Genomic DNA, 21227 nt, shown 5'->3' with positions numbered 1-21227 from the left:
GGCCAAAAGGAAAGCCCTGAGAGAAAAAGGAATACATGGTGTTGCTCTCCGCCTCCTGTCACCTCTAACAGGTTTTTGTTTGATGGAGTAGTTATCACTGCATCCTAAAAGCCACCTGTAATTCTCTTTGAGTAAGGAACAAAGGGAGTGAAAATGCACCTGCAGCTGTGGGTGTCTCTGTGCATGTCACACAGCTTGGAGGGCTAAAAATATTTCCCTTAGAGGCCCTTGGTATACCATCTATTCCTGCATCAGCAAAACCTTTAACCTGCCTGAAATATTTATGAGTGTATAACATGCTCAATGTATAACATTGATGAAGGAATTTTCTTCAGGGTTGAACTACACGTTTGTGATGCATTTGCTTCTACTGTTTCGACAGGAGGAAAAGGATTCATGTTTACAGTTTCTGACATTCAGACTGGAGTTGTTCGCTACCATCACGATGACAGCGATTCCACCAAGGATTTTGTGGTATTCAGGATTTTCGATGGCCTGCATAGTATTCGCCATAAGTTTCCAATCAATATCCTCCCTAAAGATGACAGTCCTCCATTTCTTATCAGCAATGTGGTAATTGAAGTACAGGAGGGACAGACGATCCTGATCCAGGGCTCCATGCTTCAAGCTTCTGACATGGATTCCAGTGATGACTATATAGTATTCAATATTACCAAGCCACCACAGGCTGGGGAAATCATGAAGAAACCAGGGCCAAACTTAATAGGTAATGAAACACATCCACAATAGCACCATTTTCTTTTTCCTCTCAATTTTTAACTGTGTTAAGTATGACAACTAGACGTAACTTCAGCTCAGGATGAATCATGGAAAATTTAGACTTTTTTGTTATTACATGTGCAAATTCTCACTTTTCTTTAATGTTGGTCTCTGTTTGCACCAGGATAGTTATGACCTAACACAGTTTAGCACATAACTTTTCCATCTATTTCTCCAATTTGGTTTTTTTTTTTTCCTCAAGAGGAACTGAGCTAGTCAGGAGATACTTTATCTACAAAGCTCAAAGCCAGTAGATGAACTGAGCTCAGAATTCCTGTGTTAGACTGTGGAGTCTATCTGTAATGCAAATTCTTTTACCCTCTACATAGAGCTGTTAGACAGTTTGCTGTGTTGCTTCATTTTTTGAATGGTTACTGAGTGACATGGAAATGAAGGTGATGATCTGCAGGAAACATGAAAGACAGTGAGGAAATGTGAAAGACAGTGAGGAAACGTTTCAAAGATCTTGCCTTAGCTGGAGTGAGAAAGGAGGCACAATACCTTACTATTTACTTGCATTGGTAATGAATAGTATTTATGAAGGATTAAAGTCATGCACAATCCAATAGAAGATATATTCTTTAATTAAACAGGGTATCCTGTCAGCAGTTTTCTTCAGAGGGATCTGTTTAATGGAATAATGTATTATCATCATTTGGGAGGAGAAGTATTTGAAGATTCCATTGAGTTTGTGCTGTGTGATAGCCATGACCCTCCCAATCTCTCGGAGCCACAGGTATGACACTGAAGCATCTCTGGGAGGGAATTTTCAACTTCTGCAAGACTCTCAAATAAACTGGGATTGGTCTCTCCTATTTGCCATCAACCATGCTTCATGGCTTACCTATTTTTCGTGGGGTAATGCTCTCTGTCTATTCTCAGTGAATTTCTCCCAAACCGTAACATTAAATGCTGAAAATATTAGATTCAGAGATGATACAAACAAACCAAACAGCCCTTCTGAGGCCAACAGTGAACGGACTATTCCACCCAGGGGTTGAACATCTAGCACTGTTTGTGAAAAAAAAGGAATGCTGCTGAGATTTGTGAGATTTGAGTGTTGTGTATCTCATATTCCAGTCATCTAGTTATTTCTGTGTACAAGTGTGTAAACTATTTCTTGGACATTTTCTCATCAAGGGAATGGTTGTTGATTTTGCCGTCTTCTGATGTTAGGTGATGACGGTGCACATTGCACCTGTGGATGATCAGCTGCCCAAAGAAGCCCCAGGAGTGACTCGCCACCTGGTTGTTAAGGAGACTGAGATTGCTCACCTAACTAAGAAACATCTCCACTTCATAGATGTGGAAGAGCAAGATAGGGAACTCACGTACACCATAACCACTTCCCCATTTTTCTCTTGTGTGCACGGGTAGGTGTGGCCTGCTGTATCTTCCAGGTGGGAGAGAGCAAAGCCTCATGTAAGAGTAGCAATTTCAGTGGCAATAGTATGCCTGTATTTCAGGTTTTCCATCTGTTTGCTTAAAATGCGAGTGATAATAACTGAGTGCAGATCTCTTGTTAATAATTAAGGCTGAGTTACAGCTAAAAGCAGCAGTATAGTACACAGAATAATACAGCTGCATTGTTTAGCAAGCAAGAAGAAGAAATGCACCTGAAATCTCTGTCTTGGATTTGCATCTTACGCTGGGCAGTTGGATTCAGTTGGATATTCAGTTGTTTACAGTTCACAGAACCTTTTGTAATGAATAGATTTGTGTTGACCTGGAGCTACCCCAGACTGAGAAGATGAGGTGCTACAGCTATTTCTAGGGAGTGCACTACTGCCATGATATTGTGAGGTCCTGGACCAGGAACCTGTGTAGCAGAATGGCAGGCAGGACAGGCTTCAGAGGACAACGGGGGCATGTGACGAATGGCTGTAAGAGCAATTCACGTGTCACTTCAGCTGTTTCACTGCTTGGTAAAACGTGTTTTGACGGTTGCATTGGCAACTATCTGCTAAACAGAAAAGTTTAAATCACAGTATGGTTTCTGCTGAAGATCAACATCTGCAATTCTGACCTCAGGCCACAGGGAATCAGCAAGTAGCAGAGGGGAAAGGGTGTTTAGACAACTCCCTATCCAGCTGATGAGGGACAGGCACTGCTGTTGTCTCCATTGCAAAGATGGCTTGGTCAAACTTGTTGACTGGAGAAGTTTGTAAGATGAAAAAGAAACAGAATAATTTCATTTTGTACACACTGATAGTTGTAAGCATTAAGAATGTGATGGGCTAGCATTGCAGGTGTTGTAAATAGGCTCAGTTGCACTGAAGCTGATAGCTGAGATGTGCAGAGACACACACCAGCAGAAAACCCAGTGCTTGCTCACAAGATATGCAATAATATTTTTCACCATCCTGAAAGACTCACCTGTGGTGAGCATTCTGTCATAAACTTTGAAGAATAGTAGGGATAGAAGAGAGAAAAAACTTTTCCTTTCAGTGCAGTTGGGAGTGGGAAGTTAATTTGAAACACAAGACTAAACTACATGACTGCTGTTTTTCCTGTTCTTTAGTATTGCTAACATGCATGTTTTTGTACAGTCACTCAGACGCTGGGAAGCTGTTTATGGTGGACACCATCCCAAAACTGGTCAAGGATCCTGCTGCTCTTGCTCTGAGGTCGTTTACTCAGGTTTGTTGTGTTACGTGGTAGTATAAATGGCACCAAACACTCTTAAGAACAGCCACATGGATATAGCTTTTTCCTGATAGGAAAACAAGAGGTGAAAAGTGAGTTGCAGTACTATTACACGAACACTGCTTTAGAAGAGCTAATTAAATTGCTGGCTAACTGAATTCCAATTCTTAAAACAAATGTTTATCATGCTTCATGTCTGCAAACATAACTCTCCATCTGAAAGCAGCAGGGGCTGCGGTTACTTAGGGTGGGCTGAATTCGGCTTCTTTATCATGCTGAGATGAAAACAAAGTGCACAAAACACGGAAATGGAGCCCTGACAGTTCTTTGTTTCTCCTCGGTGTCTCCACTGGAAGCTGTGGGACAGGCTGGAACAGGCCTCTGTTCTCTCTTTCAGGATTTTCTTCTGTAGTTTGACCAATGTCTTTTTTCAGAATATTGTTAAGGTGCCCTTTTCTGTATCATGAAGAATGGGTAAGGCTGCATAGCGGTGACCACTGTAATACCATGGTGAGAGCCCTCATCCTACCTCGCCTGAATCTCTGGCCTAGTATGTGCATCTGAATGGCAGATTTTGGTGATTTAGTCTCTTTCACTGGCCTGTCTGTGTGGACAGCCTATCTTGGTGGGCAGAATGTCACAAATTGGCAGTGGCTAAAGTGTGTGAGCAGTTTCTGGAATAAATTTTGAAAGTTCATGTAACATCAAAAGAGGGGATGAAAAAGTTTCCTAATGTCCTGGCTAATGGCTACACTCCTCCTCTTACATTAATCCCTCTTCACTTTTTGCAGCATGCTGTGAACTATTTGAAAGTTGCTTACATGCCCCCACTGCAGGACATTGGGCCCAATCCTCAACACGTCCAGTTTGTATTTTCTGTCAGCAATCAGCATGGTGGCACTTTGTATGGAATCTGCTTCAATATCACAATTCTTCCTGTGGACAACCAAGCCCCGGAGGTAGGGTGATGGGGAGGCGAAGGGTGAAGGGTTTGGAAACGGCTTTGGATAGAAACAGAAATGCAGGGAAGTTTCCTGACTGGACTGAATTAAAAGAAAAATCTTCCATGGGAAAGGATGGGAATGGCGTGTTGGCTTCGCTGGGGCAGAGGAGGAAGGCAAAGTTTGGTGAGAGTGCAAGGTGATTTTTTGCAGCGCATTAGCTAAGGGCTGCAATCACAAGTCCTAAATCCCTCTTCAATATGTTGTCTGTCTATTTGCTTATGGGAGTCTGAATGGGATCAGATCTGGGATGTATCAGAACATATTGTTTGCAAATTCCTTATGTTTTTCCAGCACAGCAGAAAGGAATACAGCCTTTGGCATTTTGACTTTTAAGGTGTTGCATGAACTAGTACTAGAAGATTGAAGTGCAGAATGAAAACATCAGTTTAGCATTTTCCTCCATACAGGTTCTTACAAGCCACTTGAGGGTGGAAGAGGGCGGCCTGAGCCCTGTCACGGAGGGACACATTCTTGTCTCTGACGTGGATACAAAACAGGAACATCTCCTCCTCCTTCTGCAGAGACAGCCTCAGCATGGGGCAGTGGAGCTGGATGGTGTTCCCATGAAGGAGGGCGACAAGCTTTCCTGCGCTGATCTGCGTACCCTGGCAGTCAGGTTAGCAGAGTGGCTGCTTTTCTTCTCATGGTAGCTGAGTGTCCTGGCTGGATGAGCAAGATCCCTGTGGAGAGGCAGAGCAAGGTGTGGAGGCTACAGAAGGTAGTGCTCACCACTGTATTACTCGGATAGTGCTGCTCCAAGCCATAACTTCTTGTTGAACCTGATGACCACAAGGGTCACTGTGGTGTCTGAGCAGAAGTGTGGCCAGCAAATGGAGCTGCCATGGCCAGATGTAAGTAGGTTTCTCTATAAAGTACTGCCCTGTGCAGGGGAGGGGGCGATTCTGTGTTCAGCCATGAAGTTCTTGTGAAAAGGGCAATGGATACAAGCTTCTTCTTTTATGGAAGTTATGTGTTTATCAGACTTACAAGAAAGCTCGTTTAGACACTGATTAATCTGAAGATGCAAATATTGCTACTGTATCTGTGGTAAGAGCAGGATACAGACTTCCTACATACGTGCAGAATTAGAGCTCCTTGACTTTATTTCATTCTGTTAGTCAAAGAAGGCTACTCCTACAATGGCTGTTCCTGAATTATTGCTTCCAATTGTATTGTGTTGACAGCAGAGGTGGTTGGTGGTGGTATGGCAGCAGAGGTAGAAGCTTCCCAACAATAGTCCCTTATATTTTGTTGCCGTGTGACAGATGGCAGCAGAGGGGCAGTCTGACACAACGGTGTCTGAGATGGAAATGTATATGAGACAGTGGTGTGGAACTGAATTCCTCCATGTAGAAAAAATGGCACCGATTGACATTTATTGACAGTTGCTGAGTGTTTATGGAGAACAGAGGATGTGAACATAGTGAGGTGGTAGGTGGTATGGTATGCAGGTTCTTGTTCATTGCTGCTGAAAATACATATCTAGTGGTGGTGACTATGTTGAAAACTGCTGTTTGAGTAGTTGAGAATTTCCTCTATCCAGTAGTGTCATTGTGCTCTTTGTATCTATTGTAGTTTGCATGGACATAAATGGGCATTACTTCCAGTGCAACCTACGTAGTGCAGAAAGAATGCCTCTTTAATAGGTAGCTCATAAACAGCCATACTGCAGGTGACAGAGATTCAGTGAAAACTTTTTGTCTTATCTTGGGGGTATTCTTCATGCTGGACGTCTCACAAGCTCCCCAAATCCACCGTGATCTAGAACTCCAGGTCTTAGATACGCACCCTTGCACAGGGGTTGGTTGGCTTTCTGGTTTGGAGGGATCCGCACTATCTGTCATGACCAGAAAACACAGCTTCTTTGTCTGGGTGAAATTAATTTGGTTCTTTTTTTTTTTTCAGTTATCGGCATGATGGTTCTGAGACTCTTACAGATGAAGTCCTTTTTGTAGCCACGGATGGCATCCACTCCTTAGAGTTCACCCTGCAGGTCAAGGTCAGTGTGTTGCAAACTTCCAAGGGCATTTGTCTGTGTAAAATACTGCAAAGCTTACCTTCTGAAAATCTTTATATTCCCTTAGAAGCTGAGAGATAATGGATTTGTTAGGCTTCCTTTTTTTTGCACGATCTTTCAGGGTACTGTGCCAAATGTAAAACCCAGTTTTTTCTCATACTGTTTGAAGGACATTTGTGTTTGCTTTAACTTGAGCTCTTCTGCCTGGAATCGTAATCTCTGTAATTAAGCATAGGAGGGAGTTTTCATTCTCCAACTATAAATATCACTGCCAAAGATGTGCAGTCCATTTAAAGATATGCAGTGCACCTTTCATCTTTCTTACTGTGAAACTGAAGAGAGAAGAAAGATAAGTGTACCATTTATTCCACACAGTCTGCTTAGTTTGGTTTACTTTTGTTCTTGGATTTTAACAGTGGCCCTAATTCAGTTGTTTCAATGCAGTTCACAGAGTGAATGCTATGTATTCTGACCCTAACACTGCGTTGCTAGTTTGAACCAGAAAGCAAAACATTTAAAACAGCAGGTTTTCATTGTAATGACAATAAAAGATGTTAAATTCTCTTTCTGATTAGGTGTTGCCCATGAATGATGAGCCACCTGTTGTGCAGACAGGGCTTATCAATGTGTTAAGCTGCCCGGAGGGTGAAGAAGTGGTCCTCTCCTCGGAGTACATATATGCCACAGATGCAGACAGTGATGACATGAAGCTGGTGTTTGTGCTGGTTCGCCAGCCCTCCCAGGGGGTGCTGAGGAGAGCCGGCATTGCTGTGGAGCGTTTCTCCCAGGCTGATGTCATCTCTGGCTTAGTCACCTATAAGCACACTGGTAAGGGAGACCGGGAGGTGGTCAGATGGTTTTGGTGGAAAATCCTCACCTAAATCCACAAAATCTTTGCAATAGGAGCTGCTGAGAAACCACAAGTGTTGTGACTGGAGAAAAAACTAAGCTGGTTTTGAAACAGGTCTGATGGTGTAAAACTACCAACTGCTTCAATGTCATTTCCAAATTCCTTTTTTAACTGAAAATTAAAGTAGATCGAGCACATGAAATCATCAAAATCCTGGAAAATATCTTTCACTGCTGCAGATACAGTATGATTTTTTTTTTCCCCAGGAAAATTACTGATAAAACAGGAACTAAATGGAGTATTTTTATTTGTTTCATGATATTAAAGAAATCTTTAATTTTCTTCCATAATTGTGTATAGCTCAAGTAATGTAATGTTTGATATGAGGATGCAGAATTTTAGTAGACAACTGCTGACAACCTGAGGCACTACCTGCTCGCCTTGCCAGTCTGCAGGGGAACTCATTTTTGGAGAGTCCATCTTTTTACAGCCCATCTTTGCCACAAGGCTAAGAATTGTGTCCAGATCCTGCAAGGAAAACTGCAGTTCTAAAAGTACATCATTTTGTGGTTTTATCTTTAATATCCCCAAACATGTTTTTTTTTAAATTACTCATAGAAATCAATAGCTGGTTAACTCCCTTTCCTGCTTAATTTGGTTCTTAGCATGAAAGGGATTCTCTTTTCTTCATCCCTGATGACAGCTTTAATCTTTTTTTTTTTTTTTTTTCTTTTTCTCTTTTTCCAAAGACTCCATTTTTCTGTGTAATTAATCTGTAATTTTGTGCTAGTGTGGAGAATATATGTGATATTTTCAGGCTTGGCACTGCCTAAAATGAACAGCTGGTATTTGAGAAGAGAATGAAGTACTTGATTATGACTACTCATAACAAACTTTTCTTCAGTATCCTTAAGATACTGAGAATGCTCTTTTTGTGGCAGTGCTTTGCAGGGGCAACAAGGGGCAGAATCTGACTTTCACAGGCACGATTGCCTGTGTTTCATGTTCCCAAATTTCTACATGATAAATGTGCTGCCAGCACTTATTGTAAGTGGGGCAGGGAGTCACTGCCCTTTGTAGGCAGTGTATCAGCCTGAGAACCGGGCTGCACTCACCCTTGGATTCTTCTTGCAAGGGCTGTCAGCTTCCAGTCATTTTACCATAATTTTTTTTTAAGTCATTTTTGTCTCTCTTCATCTGCTGCCTGCAGACTCTCCTACCAGGATACAAGGTTCTCCTTCATTAAGTTTGTGTTCCCTACAGTAGGACATTTATTCTCAATTGCAACATTTTTTTTTTTTTTTTTTCAGGTGGAGAGATTGGCTTGACTCTTACCTTTGAGACCTTAACTTTTGTTGTTTCTGATGATGAAGCCGGCCCAGATGTGAAAGACTGCTGTTATGATAGACTTCTTCCTCCTCCAGTTCCTCCTCACCGTCCACTCCCAGTGTACGACCTTAACATCACTGTACTTCCAGTGGACAACCAACCTCCATCCATTGCAATTGGTAAAAGTTTCCTCTCACTATAGCATATTATTATAACTGTGCTGTGCAGTACTGAAAGAGTCAGCTGAGATCAGCATGTAGAAGTTTTGAATCAGAATTTCCTTTTTTTTTTTCTTTTGCTAGTGCAGTGTAACCACCAAATTCAGTTGCAAGTACAAATGCGGGTAATGGCTTGTGGCTCTTCAGCTGCATGCTTAAACCATGTGGCTGGAGATTAGAGTACTTGCATCTGCTCCTATCCATCTATGCACATCAATTGTTGTGCACATAAGCTGTGTCTGAGTAAAACTGAGTAACACCTCATCCCTAAACTTAGGCGCAGACAATGGTTAGGTTTATACAGTGCCAAAATATAACTCTAAATCAACCTTTGCATGATAAACATTACACAATAAAATATTAGTTTGAATAAATATTTAAATAACAAGGGAGGAAATATTTTATTTCCTATATTCTGTTGATGAATAAAGGCAATCCTAGACTATGTCTGTAACTGATGGAATTAATAGTGAAGCCACATTTTGACCAGTACTTTTCAGAATCAAAAACAGTCAGATGAAAAAGAAATAGTAGTGGTAATGTACATTTAGCCCAACGACATGACAGTAAGTGAAATTTCCATTTAATCGCAGGTTTTGGATGAGATATACTTGTTAAAGTTGTGTTCTCTATATGCTTGTCATTTTCAATGTCATTTGTTTGTAGGCATCATGTATATGTTCTGTATTCCAAAGAATATTTAAGCATATGTATGGGTAGTTTTGTAATTTACAGGCTATCACCTAAGCAATGTTCTGGAAATGAAGCATTGTCCCAGCAGGGAAATTATGCAGTGGTGCATGAGAAATGGTTCATTATGTGCAATTCGTAACAGCTATCATGTAATTAATGCTCTGACAAACAGAGGTAACAACTGATTTTGAACAGCACGTAAGCCATACTTAATAACTTACCAGTAAAATCAATTTGCGATACCCTTCCTCTCTGCTCTGTGGTGGGGAAAGTTGACAGTGTAAGCAAAAATCTCAAAAGCAAATTGAATTCAGTAACGCAGAACTTATTGTCTTTTCCTCCTTATTTATTATTTCTGGTCTTACTAACAAATACAACAGCAAGCGAGCTAAATATGCAGTAATGCTTCTTTTATATTTCTGTGCAGGTGCAAGGTTTGTTGTGGAGGAGGGCTCCTCAGCAGCCCTTACCTCTAACCATTTGTTTGCCACCGACCCTGACACCCCTGCGGATGACTTAGAGTTTGTCTTGGTTTCTCCTCCTCAGTTTGGTTATATTGAAAATATACTGCCTTCTCCTGGGTTTGAGAAGAGCAACGTTGGTATAAGTATAGGTAAGTGTATGCACTGTACAGTAATGAAGCAGAGGAAACACAGAGTGCTCATAGAGGGCAGTACAGTGGGCTGTGGAGAGGTAGATGCAGGTGTGAGCACGAATGTGGTCTTATTGATGAAAGCAGCTGCTGGCAAATTAAGAGCAGTGGGACTGTGCAGGAGGACTTCAAAGAGAGTCCGCAGTTCTGCAAATGTGAAGAAGAGGTACTGGGAGTAAACAAGGCAATTCTGCTTTTATGCATTCCAGCTGCAATCTATTAGAGGTGGCAATATGAGACATTAATCTGCTTTCTCTGCCTCCCCCTTCACTCTCTCAAGCAAGCTTCTCCCAGCCTCTCTTCACTTCTGTCGATAAAGTGCTGTAGCTGAGAATTTGAGAAACCTGGATCCTGTGTTAATCTCCAAGGCAAAGTTTCAGAAGTGATTTGGTCATTGAAGGAAATCATTTCAGATATGTTTATGCTGTGTCAGACCAGTGGGCAGGAAAACAATCGTGCTAACTCAACATTTTCTAAAATTTCTAGCTTCGTTTCAGTTGAAGCACCTGAAAGCCCTGAATATAAACTATGTACAAGCCAGGCACATGCGAATGGAGCCAAGAGCAGACCACTTTGTACTTTATGTCACCGATGGGCTGCATCGTTCAGCAGAGATTCCATTTTTTGTGCTGATCAACCCAACCAATGATGAAGTCCCAGAATTCATAGCAAGAAACATTACTGTAAGGAAAAAAGTAAAATGCCTGCCATAGAATTACTTTATACCAGAAGATACTTACTAATATGAGTCAAAGCATTTTTTTGAACACGTTTCTCTACATCTTCCCTTTCCTTTGCATAATTCAGCCTGTTTCAGGAAACAGCTCATTTAAATCCCATTAAATCTGTAAGACAGAGTTTTGGTGAGACTGGAGCTGTGCACAGTTCTGTTTGGTAACCTGCAGTAAAGTAAGTGAGGACTCAAAGAAATTAGTTATCTAGAATGCAGAAGGATCTTTATACTTCCGCTTTCACTACAGTCTATATTATATTATAAAACTATAATTTTTGCAGAGTGATTTTTGTACCTGGTGTAGTCTCTCCCTTCTCTGTAGACTGTGGTTTTAATATAAATAATAACTCTGTGAAAACCATGCTAAGGAAGCATGAATTTATCTTACTTTATTATAAAAAGTGCATGCATGTCTATAGATCTGAACATACACATATATTCACATATCTATATTGTACATATATACTTATGCGTAATGTATATACAGATGTTTTTTCCTATTTAAATGTTTTCTTCTCTGTGCATTCCCTAATGCTTAACATAATATTTACATACGTAAAAGCTTTTCTATTACTAGTGGCAGATACGAACTCCTTATCACATCATGCCTTCTGCTCTTATCACTTTAATCATTTATTACTCTAAAACTTGTTTGAAATCAGTAGCTGGCTCAAAAACTACCCAGGAAAGGACAGAGGAAACAGGCAGTATCAGTATCCTAAACAAAAATTGCCTGCCTAGGGAACCACGCTAAAATACTGTAAGTTCTTTTTTTTATGTTAAAGAGTATGACATTTTTTTTTTCTTTCATGTTCAGGTTCAAGAAGGTATGATGAAAGAGCTGGATCTCTCTGTTATCAGTGCTGTTGATCTGGATGTGCCTCAAGACCACTTGGTATTTGGTGTTGTGCAGCAGCCTTCACATGGATTCCTCATTAACGGAGTTCATGGCAATGATATTCTACACTACAAAGAGTTAATTCAACACCACAACCATGGGTTGCTTGTTCATGACTTTTCTATGGAGCTACTGCAGAATGGTAGGTGCAGTGTTCTTCTGATGATAGTTTTTCATTCCTTGAGTAATTCATAACAGACATGGAGGCAAAGTAAGAAATCTGCATCAGTAGTTTATTCATTTGCCTCAGGGGTACTTCCAAGAGAATGTTTAAGAGTAGAAATAAACCTATCTAATGTTAATGTTATCTAATAATTTGAGGAACTGTCAATAAATTCACCCTGGGAGTCCTACATGTCGGAAAGGGTAGTAATATGTCTAGAGAGACCGTTTGCCCTGAAAGAAACAAAGGGAGTACTGAAACACATCAGCAAACACATTTCAAAATGTTTCACAGCACCTAAAATAGAGACAAAGAAACTGATTTAAAAACATATTAGCTGATTATGAGAAATCTTGGGGTTAGATATTGCTGTAAATGACAAGAGTATAAAACAGGGCTCAATAGCTCAATGTCAGTTAACTTACTTTGAAGTGGCAAACCTCTTTCAAGAACATGTGATTAAATTTGTATTTAACACTTGAGGCTATGGTAGATTCTTCCATGCTGAGGCCATTGTGTGGAAACTGTATCTGTCAGTATCAAGGGGGACATGAATTTAATTCTGCCACTCAAAATGTAGCTCAGTCCTCAAATCCTGAGGAAAATACTTTTTTTCCACCAATCAAGAAATATCCCTCAAAAATGCGTAACCAAGAAAAATTACTAAGACTTCTCAAGTCTTATTTTTGACTCTCTTCCAATTGCTGGACTTTTTCATCATTTCCATAATGGAGAACCAGTCATATTCAGCCCACATCTCCTGATTGTCCAGGGCCAGAGCCACAAGTCCAGCTTTCTTCTCCAAGACTTTAAAGCTTCCTGAAGATTATGTGAGGTACGGAGAAGTGTTAACTGATGATCCTACCCTTTCTACCTTCCCTGTTAAAATGTGTCGTGGTGAGGAGAGCAGACAGAGACCATTTTATGAAGGAGATTGCTCCTTCAGGTTGATAGGCTTAGTGTCTTTGAGTCACTAGTATACTGTTAGACTAATGAATAGAAGAAGCTCACCAAACTCATCTTTTGGTGTTGAACAATACTTACTGTGGCCAGGGAGTATATATAGGGGAGATGGAAGAAGAGTGATGGAAGCAGAACAAAACAGTAGTATATAGAGGGGAGATGGAAGAAGAGTGATGGAAGCAGAGCAAAACAGTACAAAATATTTTGCAGGAGACAGATTGATTTGTTGTGTCTTTCTCTCTCTCTCTCCCTCTGTTTTTCCTAATTTTTTTCCCCAATGTATAGGTATGAAACTGATGTACATGCATGACGATTCAGAAAGCCTCAGTGACAGCTTTAAAATCCAGCTATCAGATGGGAAACATAAAGTCCTCAGAACCATTTCAGTAAAGGTCATCCCAGTTAATGATGAGAAACCAGTGCTGAGCAAGTAAGCCACATGTTCCTGTCTCTGACAGGAAAAAATTCAGACAAAATGATCCAAAAATGATCAAAACAGCTAATCAGTGACTGATAGGGAGAGGACACCATAATTAGTCACAGACTAATGCCAACACAGATGTTTCCATGTGGGTCATTCACTATTAGTCTGTTTTGTAAAAGCATTTTTAGAGAAAAAAGGGCATACTGAATGTTGCTAAATATTAAGAAAATAAAGCTGGTATTTGCATTTACAGAGAAAATATTTTAAAAGATGGACAACAGATTTGTTTTATCTTTCACAACCAAATCCAAAATTGGACCAGGGAGCCGCAGTACTTGCACATGTCAACCACATTATCCATCCCAGATGCTTTACTTTCCTCTTCTCTAGGGCAACTGCCTGTGTCAAACACCCCTCTGGAAGCAACTCTGGATTTTGGCATGAGAGAGTCTACAAAGTCGATATCTTCTTGTCTCACTAGGGAAAGTCTTTCAATTTGGCGATTATCTTATTTTCTACTAAAAATACTCTACTTCTCAGCCATAATTCAACCTTTGAAGAGGTATACCTACTCTAACTTCCTTTGCTGTCCAAAATTAGTATTCATAAATGAATTAGATCTGGTCAGAAATCGCCTGGCAGACAATTTTCATATAAACAGCTGGCTGCGAGTGAGCTGAACCTCCTGGACATTACAGCAGGGAACTTATCCCTTGGGATCCTCATTTTTCAGCCACAGAGTATTTGTCAGGGACTCCATCCTCCTGGCTGCTTTCCAGCCTTAGGCAGGCAGATGGAGAGCTGGGGGCCTGAAAGCTTTGGGGATATGGCTCCAAAGCCTACATTTTAGAAATGACTCACAGCCTGTCATGCAGGCTGCCATTAAAATAGGAATTCTGATCCCTCAGGATGTTTAGCTACAGAATAGTCTAGTTTTGGCTTACCTTCAAACCGGACCTACATTTACTATTCTAGAGAATTTTGAATGCTTGGTTTACAATGTAGATCTTCCTACAATAACAAATGTTTGTTTTCTAGTGAGGATTATCAAGGGCCACATAGTGATAACTAGGGGGAAAGTAAATTTTGAGTTAGAATAAAGGATATAGTTTATATAGTCATATCAGATTCTGATAATGATTAAATGCCACTGCTAGTTTGTCCTTTGCTTGTTAAAGTTTAGTATGTTGTTTTTCATCATTTTTCTGTGAAGAAATGTGGTGGAGAGCAGGAAGCTGTGTTTTTATCTTTGCCCAGCTGGGTCCAGAAACCATTGCCCAGCTGGATCTGGAAACCATTTGCCATTTCTGTTGTGAACAGTAGCATACACTGAGCCATTTCCTTTCCAAACAGTTCTTTCAGTGTATGCTCTTAATGCTTCTTACCTGTTAGACTTCCACTGTGATGCTTCTTACCTGTTACTCTTCGATTATGGTACAGTATGATGCCAGCAGTTAGGCAGTAGTACTCTAATTTGTCCAACTTGACATAGAAGTAGTTTAACCATCATATGCAGCTGTCACATCTTTGCTGTGCAGTAAGAGCTCCCTTATGCCACCGCAGTGTTTTACAGGTGAACACGTGACAGTACCCTTTGATCTAAGTGTACCTTTTTGCCTTGAGGAGTTTCAATTCTCATCTCCATTAGCTGTGGTCAACAGACTGAAGAATGGCTGGCAAATTGTCCCTATCTACAGTGACTGCCAAAAACTCAATCTGTCACTACTTGGATTGCATCCTTTAGCACAGAGTGCCCTTGGGGAATGTAAGGCCCCCATGCATTCCTCTTGAAAGTTTCGTCTCAAGAGCAGATATATGGGTGCTATAAAGACTTAACTGACTAACTGCTATGCAGAAAAATGTGTTGGGATCTAGAATCCATTTGGAGAACGTACCTAAATGTGTTTATCTTCTGTCACTGTTTGTTTGAGTTTTTAGTCCCTAGCTTACACAGTCTTTGGGTCAGACACCTGGTCTTTCAGTTTGCAAAGCCCCAGTGTGATTATCAGTGACATGAGTAAAACATTAAAGTTTCATGACCTGTCAATCTGACTCGACATGCCTTGTTATATGATCCCATTCTGGTTGCTTGTCTTTTTGCCAGACATGAAATCTCTGTGCCTCATACCCGGTTTGAATGTGGAAACTTTATGAAAAAAGCGCAATTTTTTTTCCAAGGACAGTAATTATGTTTTCAGATATCAATACATAATTTTTAGGCCTTATCTGGAAAATCTTAGTTGTTACTCTATCTTGAAGCAAGCCCTTCATGTTTAGCAAATGAAATGGCTGTTCCAGGAAGAACATCTTTGGCAATTTTTGTAAAAATCCACCAATATTTGGTCTTTGAAATAATTCGGCTTGCACATGCTCAGTTGAGTCTGGCAGAGCTTAGCTGCCAAAATGCATAAGGAATCTGTCCTTTTTGAACCTGCTCTGTGCCCTCTGGGTGGATTAGCTTGAGCAGGTCCCATTCCTGAATATGCTGAATCCCCTCCAAGCTCTTTGAAACTTTTCTGTAGTCTTATAGTGTGATTTGGATGCTACATTACATAAATATAAGGTAGCTAACAAAAAAATAGTAAAGCAGCATATGCAAAGGCAAAATGGTGGATGGTTACTAGTTGAAAACAGAAACAGGAAACACAGTCAATGAATTTTGCTGAAGCAACTCTCTGGGCTTATTTCAAACCATGTGGGATTTTCCCCAAAGCTCTCTTAAATTTTGTTTTGGCTAATGATGACTATTTCTTCTGGATCAAGAACACAGAAAAATTTTGCAATGTGGAGCATAGAGAAGTCACTTAGGACTTTGTAGGGCAGAGTCTATTAAAGATAAAAAAATAGCATTCAACTGAAAGAGAATCTTTTATTTAAGACACAATGGAGCTAATATTCTATGGTCTGTAGTAGCAGTAACATGTTAACACAGCCTCCTTGGTTATGTTGCCATCACTGTGAGAGGGTAAATGGAACAGGACCTGGGGGAAAAGACAGATGTGGTAAATTCCATAATGTTGTAGGTAGCTGCTTTATTGTTTTTCCCCACTGCTAGAAGTAGCTGGTCTATCCTGTCTGCTTCTCTTCTGTATTGAAGGAGAAATAAAATCAGGACCCTCATTCCATTCTTTCTTCAGTTATTTCTGTCAGCATCTGAGTAATCTGTATTCCCAGAAGAGAAATTATGTGTTGCAAAACTTGTATTTCTTTTGTTATATCAATATTTAACTTCTAATTTTTGCAGGAAGGATAATATAGAGGTGCATATGGGTGAAACTCGAATTATTTCTAGTGCTGTTCTGTCAGCTGAAGATAAAGATACCCCTAGGGAGAGAATTTACTACTTATTTGAAAGACTTCCAGAAAGTGGCCAGCTTCAACTCAAGGTTAGTCTTTGTACTTCAGCATAAAGTAGGCATGCAAACAATGTCTTGTTAGGATATAATGAAGCTTGTCTTCCTTTTCTCCCAAATCTCTTTCATGTTTTAAAGTAGACTGATACGGCTCGTTCAACAGTAGAAGGAGTATTTAAACCAAACAATCCCTTCTCAGAGGATTTGACACTTAAGGCCAATATCCTCAACAAGAGTAGAGGGAAGATGAAAAGCACAGCAGATCATCTGAGGTGACAATGGAGAGAGATGCTGAGAGAGTCGGCTCAGAGCGAGTGAAAGCAGATGACAAAGCAGGGAGCAAAAATTCCTAGATAAGGAAAGGTAACAAGTAAGACATTACTTCAGAGTTCAGGAAAAATGCAGGAGATATGCCTGAAAGAGGAAGAAATAAATAACGATTTAGAACAAAAATATGGGGAGAAGAAAGGAAAAAAGGAATAAGATTGAAAATATATAACAAGAATGGAGATAGGATTATAAGATTAGAAGGGGAAGGAAAGATAATCATCTGCCAACCAAACATAAGCCACTGGAACAACAAGAGAAAAAAATACCTCCTTTTGAATATGTGCACATATAATAGACTGTAAAGTGAGTGATTTTCAGGATTTGTGAATGCAGAAGTATTTTAATTGTGGGTCTCTTCAAGAATCTCTGGACCTCATGAAACTTTTGAATTATTAGAGACTTGTACACTAGGACAAGAGTGCTGAGTTTGAATATAGAAGGTACCTGAGTGTACTTGAGCCCTGTGTGCTTGATGTCATAGAATCACAGAATGGCTTAGGTTGGAAGAGACCGTAAAGATCATCTAGTTCTAAACCCCTGCTGCAGGAATTGTTGCCACCCACTAGAACGGATTGCCCAAGATCTCATCCAGTCTGGCCTTGAACTCTTCCAGGGATGGAGCACACTCAGCTTCTCTGTACAACCTTTTCCAGTGCCTCACTTTCCTCTGAGTAAAGAATTTCTTCTGAACATCTAATCTAAATCTGCCCTCTTTTAGTTTAAAGCCATTCCCCTTTCTCCTGTCACTATCAGAGTATATAGTTGGTCTCTCTCCTGTTTATAAACCTCCTTTAAGAAATGGAAGGTCTCCCTGCAGCCTTCTCCAGGCTGAACAAGCCCAGCTCCCTTTCTTTATAGGAGAGGTTCTCTATCTCTCTGATCATCTCTGTGGTCCTCCGCTGGACTCCTGCCAGCTCCATGTTTTCCTTGTGCTGGGGGCCTCAGGCTCAGTAGTCCAGATGAGCTCACATGAGGGTAGAGCAAAGGGAAAAAAATCACCTTCCTCACCCTGCTCACCACTTCTCTTTTGATGGAGCACAGGGAACAGCTGGCCTTCTGGGCTGCAAGTACATACTGCTGGTTCATGTCAAGCTTTTTGTTCACCAGAAGCCCAAGTCCTTCACAGAGCTGCTGTCAATGAGTTCTTCCGGTCTGTACACATATCGGGGATTACTCTGATCCAAGAACAGTACCTTACACTTGACTTTGTTGGACATCATTAGGTTCACATGTGCCCACTTCTCAAGCTTGTCCAGATTCCTTTGGATGCCATCATTTTCTTCAGTTGTATGAACTGCACCACTCAGCTTGGTGTCATCTGCAAACTTGCTGAGGGTGCACTTGATTCTACTGTCTGTGTGGGATGGGGGAGAGAATTGAAGACAAACAAATGAACAAGGTAGAACTCGTCGGTCGAGATTAAAAACTATTTACTAAGACAGGAAAGGAAGAGAAAAAAATGACAGTAATGATAGTTGTATATATATATATGCATATATATAAGCACATGTTCTGATACTTCCCCGAGCACAGGTGATACACAAGAAATGGCTCACCACCTGTCAACCAATTCCCATCTAGTTCCCCAGCAGTGGGTGCCTACCTGGCCAACTCCCCGCCATTTTTCAAGATATGGTTTGGGAAAGAAATATGACCAGCTTTGTCTAATTAAGAAATAAATCATAAGCTGGGTCAGCAAACTAATTTTCATCTTACTGATGTCTCACCAAGAAGTGTGTAGAAATGTACTTACCAGAGTAAAAGTGACGAAATTCCATTTGCCTTCACTTTTTCGTGATAGCTATATTTTCTCCAGCCTCACAGATCCTTGGGAGCAACTGCAGCTATATACCACCCTTCAAAACACAAAATATTGTAAGTGCAAAGACTCAAAAGCTTAGGAAGACAGCCAGGAAGCTGTCACTGTCAGCCGTCACATCTGCTAATAACCAGAATTAACTGTGGAGGATGTATAGGAGACTGCATCTGTTTACTGAAGGATGTTCATTCTTTCTAGGTAGGCAGAGACTGGGTGACTCTCCAAACCGGAATGAAGTGTACTCAGGAAGAACTGGATATGAACCTTGTGAGATACGTCCACACAGGAGCTATAGGGTCCAAGAACCAAGACTTGTTCACATTTTATCTGTGGGATGGGTACAACAGGTCCCCAGCTGTAGACTTCTACATAAATATCAAGGACATGGAAAAGGGTAAAGATCTGCCTGATCATGTTTCACAGTGTCTGTTTCTGAAAAAATGTCTTGATACATGTCCTGATAGCACTATGCAGGCCCTTGGCAAATCTCCCTGCAGACTACAAAGTCTATCTGCTCAGATTTCACTGCTAGCCAGAGCTCTGATGTTCCAGCTGCTGCAGAAGTGATTCTGAGATCTGAAAAGGCACTGCCTAGAGCAGTGCACTGCACCTTGCCTCCCAGGAATCCCAGCTGCTGTTCAAACAGTAGAAAATGTTCTTCTGAAACTAGATTTATGTGAGTAAATTGCAGCACAGAAGAATGGTAAGAATGTAATAAGGTAAGCAAAACACTGTTCAAAACCGTCCCTGACTTCTAGGTTTATGCTATGGTCTTACAATCACCATTCATGGGATACCTCTTAGAGCACTAAATTAGGTGAGGATAGCCTATCACTACGTTAAGTTTGGAACTGAGATCGGAACAGGTTTCCGGAGAGGTTGTGCTGTTTCCACTCTTGCCAGTTTTCAGACCCCAGTGGAATTAAGCCCTGTGCAGCCTGGAAATTGCTGGTGGTGTGGCTGACCCTACTCTGAGAAAAAGACAGATAGTTTAGAGATACCCTGAAGTCCCTCCCACTGTGAAATTCCCTAGAATCCTATGGTTCCATAATTTTTCTACTGATGAGGGGTTGTGTATAGCTAAATGATATGTAAGAGACCAGCTTTCACTTCAGTACCACTATTTTAATGTTGTTTTGTTTATCCCGCAGGAGACATTGCTGTTTTCATAAAACCCCTCAAGGTATCAAAAGGGGATCGAGGCTACATAACAACTGATGTCCTCCTTTCACTGGATGGTACTGACAAGCCTGAAGAGCTTCTCTATGTGATAACTTCCCCACCTCAGTATGGACAAATAGAGTATGCTAGCTATCCTGACATCCCCATAACGAGCTTCAGTCAAATGGATGTAGCAAGTCAGATAGTCTGCTATGTTCACAACACCAAGGCACATTCAAGGCAAGATGCATTCAGGTAAGACATTAAAAAACCTCTCCACATGTCCTTCTCCTAGGAGTTCTTGAGTATCTGCCGAGAAAAAATATATATATTAAGAGGAAGAGGAAGCTCTGAGGGAATTCTCAGCATTCATATGACAACAATATTTATACAATGTAATACATGTAGTTGTGACTGCCTTAGTAATAAATGCATTTTCTAATTGACGCTGAAATAGTAGCTAGAGCCACATTTACTAAATTATACTGGCTTAAATATTACTATAACACCCAAGCATACACAGATGTTAACATTTAAGTGGGGGAGATGGACTTAGAATATCCTCTGAAGAATTTTTCTTTGATGTCTAATATGTCTGACTTCTCTATCCAGCTATTAGCCAACTGGTTGCCTGTCTATTCATATATATTAGGTCCATTGTGGTGCAGGCTTTTTGAATGCATAAGTGGTTCTTCAACACACTGAAAACAAGACTGCTTCTCTGTTCTGACATAACTGTAGTTCAGAAATTCATGCAGACAGACAGATTTTTTTGAGCAAACCTGGCTACCTATAGGTCACATTCAGCTGTCTAGTGATATTTAATTTTACTTCCACCTGATTCTGAACCTTTCCCTTAGACTGGTTTAAATTAAGCTCCATCTCAATGTAAATATTTTCTTTTTTTATTAAATAAACCTCCACTGGCTAGAGAATGGAATAATGTAACGAGTTATCTCTAGGTAATAACTGTAGAGGTGTCTTTAAAAGAGAGAAAATTCAGAAAAAAAATAGCTCAGAAGTAAATAAAATTTTTTTGAAGGAAGAATGCTAAGTCCTTGTAACATTGGGGGTTTTGTCTAAAAAGAGCCCTTGACAGGAAAAGAACTTCCTGTAAAATTCAAGATCTCTGTGTGAAAAGCTTATTGTTGTTCATTTATGATTATGAAAAATGAAATGTTTAGCTCCTAACAG

The 21227-nt window shown here is 40.5% G+C and overlaps 1 protein-coding gene across 20 annotated transcripts in view; it reads left to right on the top strand.

Annotated features, from left to right (window-relative positions):
* The window catches only part of FREM1 (FRAS1 related extracellular matrix 1), a 69310-nt gene that overhangs the window by 22624 nt on the left and 25459 nt on the right, over positions 1–21227 (top strand). For 10 of the 20 annotated variants that reach the window (XR_003072178.3, XR_005842735.2, XR_005842734.2 and 7 more), the window contains 16 exons: positions 383–727; positions 1374–1516; positions 1957–2153; positions 3330–3420; positions 4218–4385; positions 4838–5046; positions 6336–6429; positions 7023–7275; positions 8608–8805; positions 9965–10150; positions 10676–10872; positions 11740–11962; positions 13232–13376; positions 16615–16756; positions 19071–19266; positions 20024–20288. Coding sequence is in view for 14 of the 20 variants with exons in the window: in XM_004949102.5 (XP_004949159.3) it covers positions 383–727; positions 1374–1516; positions 1957–2153; positions 3330–3420; positions 4218–4385; positions 4838–5046; positions 6336–6429; positions 7023–7275; positions 8608–8805; positions 9965–10150; positions 10676–10872; positions 11740–11962; positions 13232–13376; positions 16615–16756; positions 19071–19266; positions 20024–20288 (3052 nt within the window). In the remaining 6 variants the exon portion in view is untranslated. Of the gene's footprint in view, positions 1–382; positions 728–1373; positions 1517–1956; positions 2154–3329; positions 3421–4217; positions 4386–4820; positions 5047–6335; positions 6430–7022; positions 7276–8607; positions 8806–9964; positions 10151–10675; positions 10873–11739; positions 11963–12717; positions 12822–13231; positions 13377–13760; positions 13933–16614; positions 16757–19070; positions 19592–20023; positions 20289–21227 lie in introns of those variants that run through there. The other 10 variants (XR_005842736.2, XR_005842737.2, XM_040655924.2 and 7 more) reach the window with 10 other exon arrangements.

Source organism: Gallus gallus, chromosome Z, assembly GCF_016699485.2.
Source record: "Gallus gallus isolate bGalGal1 chromosome Z, bGalGal1.mat.broiler.GRCg7b, whole genome shotgun sequence".
NCBI classification, from domain to species: Eukaryota; Metazoa; Chordata; class Aves; order Galliformes; family Phasianidae; genus Gallus; species Gallus gallus.
Note: the sequence above shows the minus strand (reverse complement) of the source record. Positions and strands in the feature narration are given on the sequence as shown.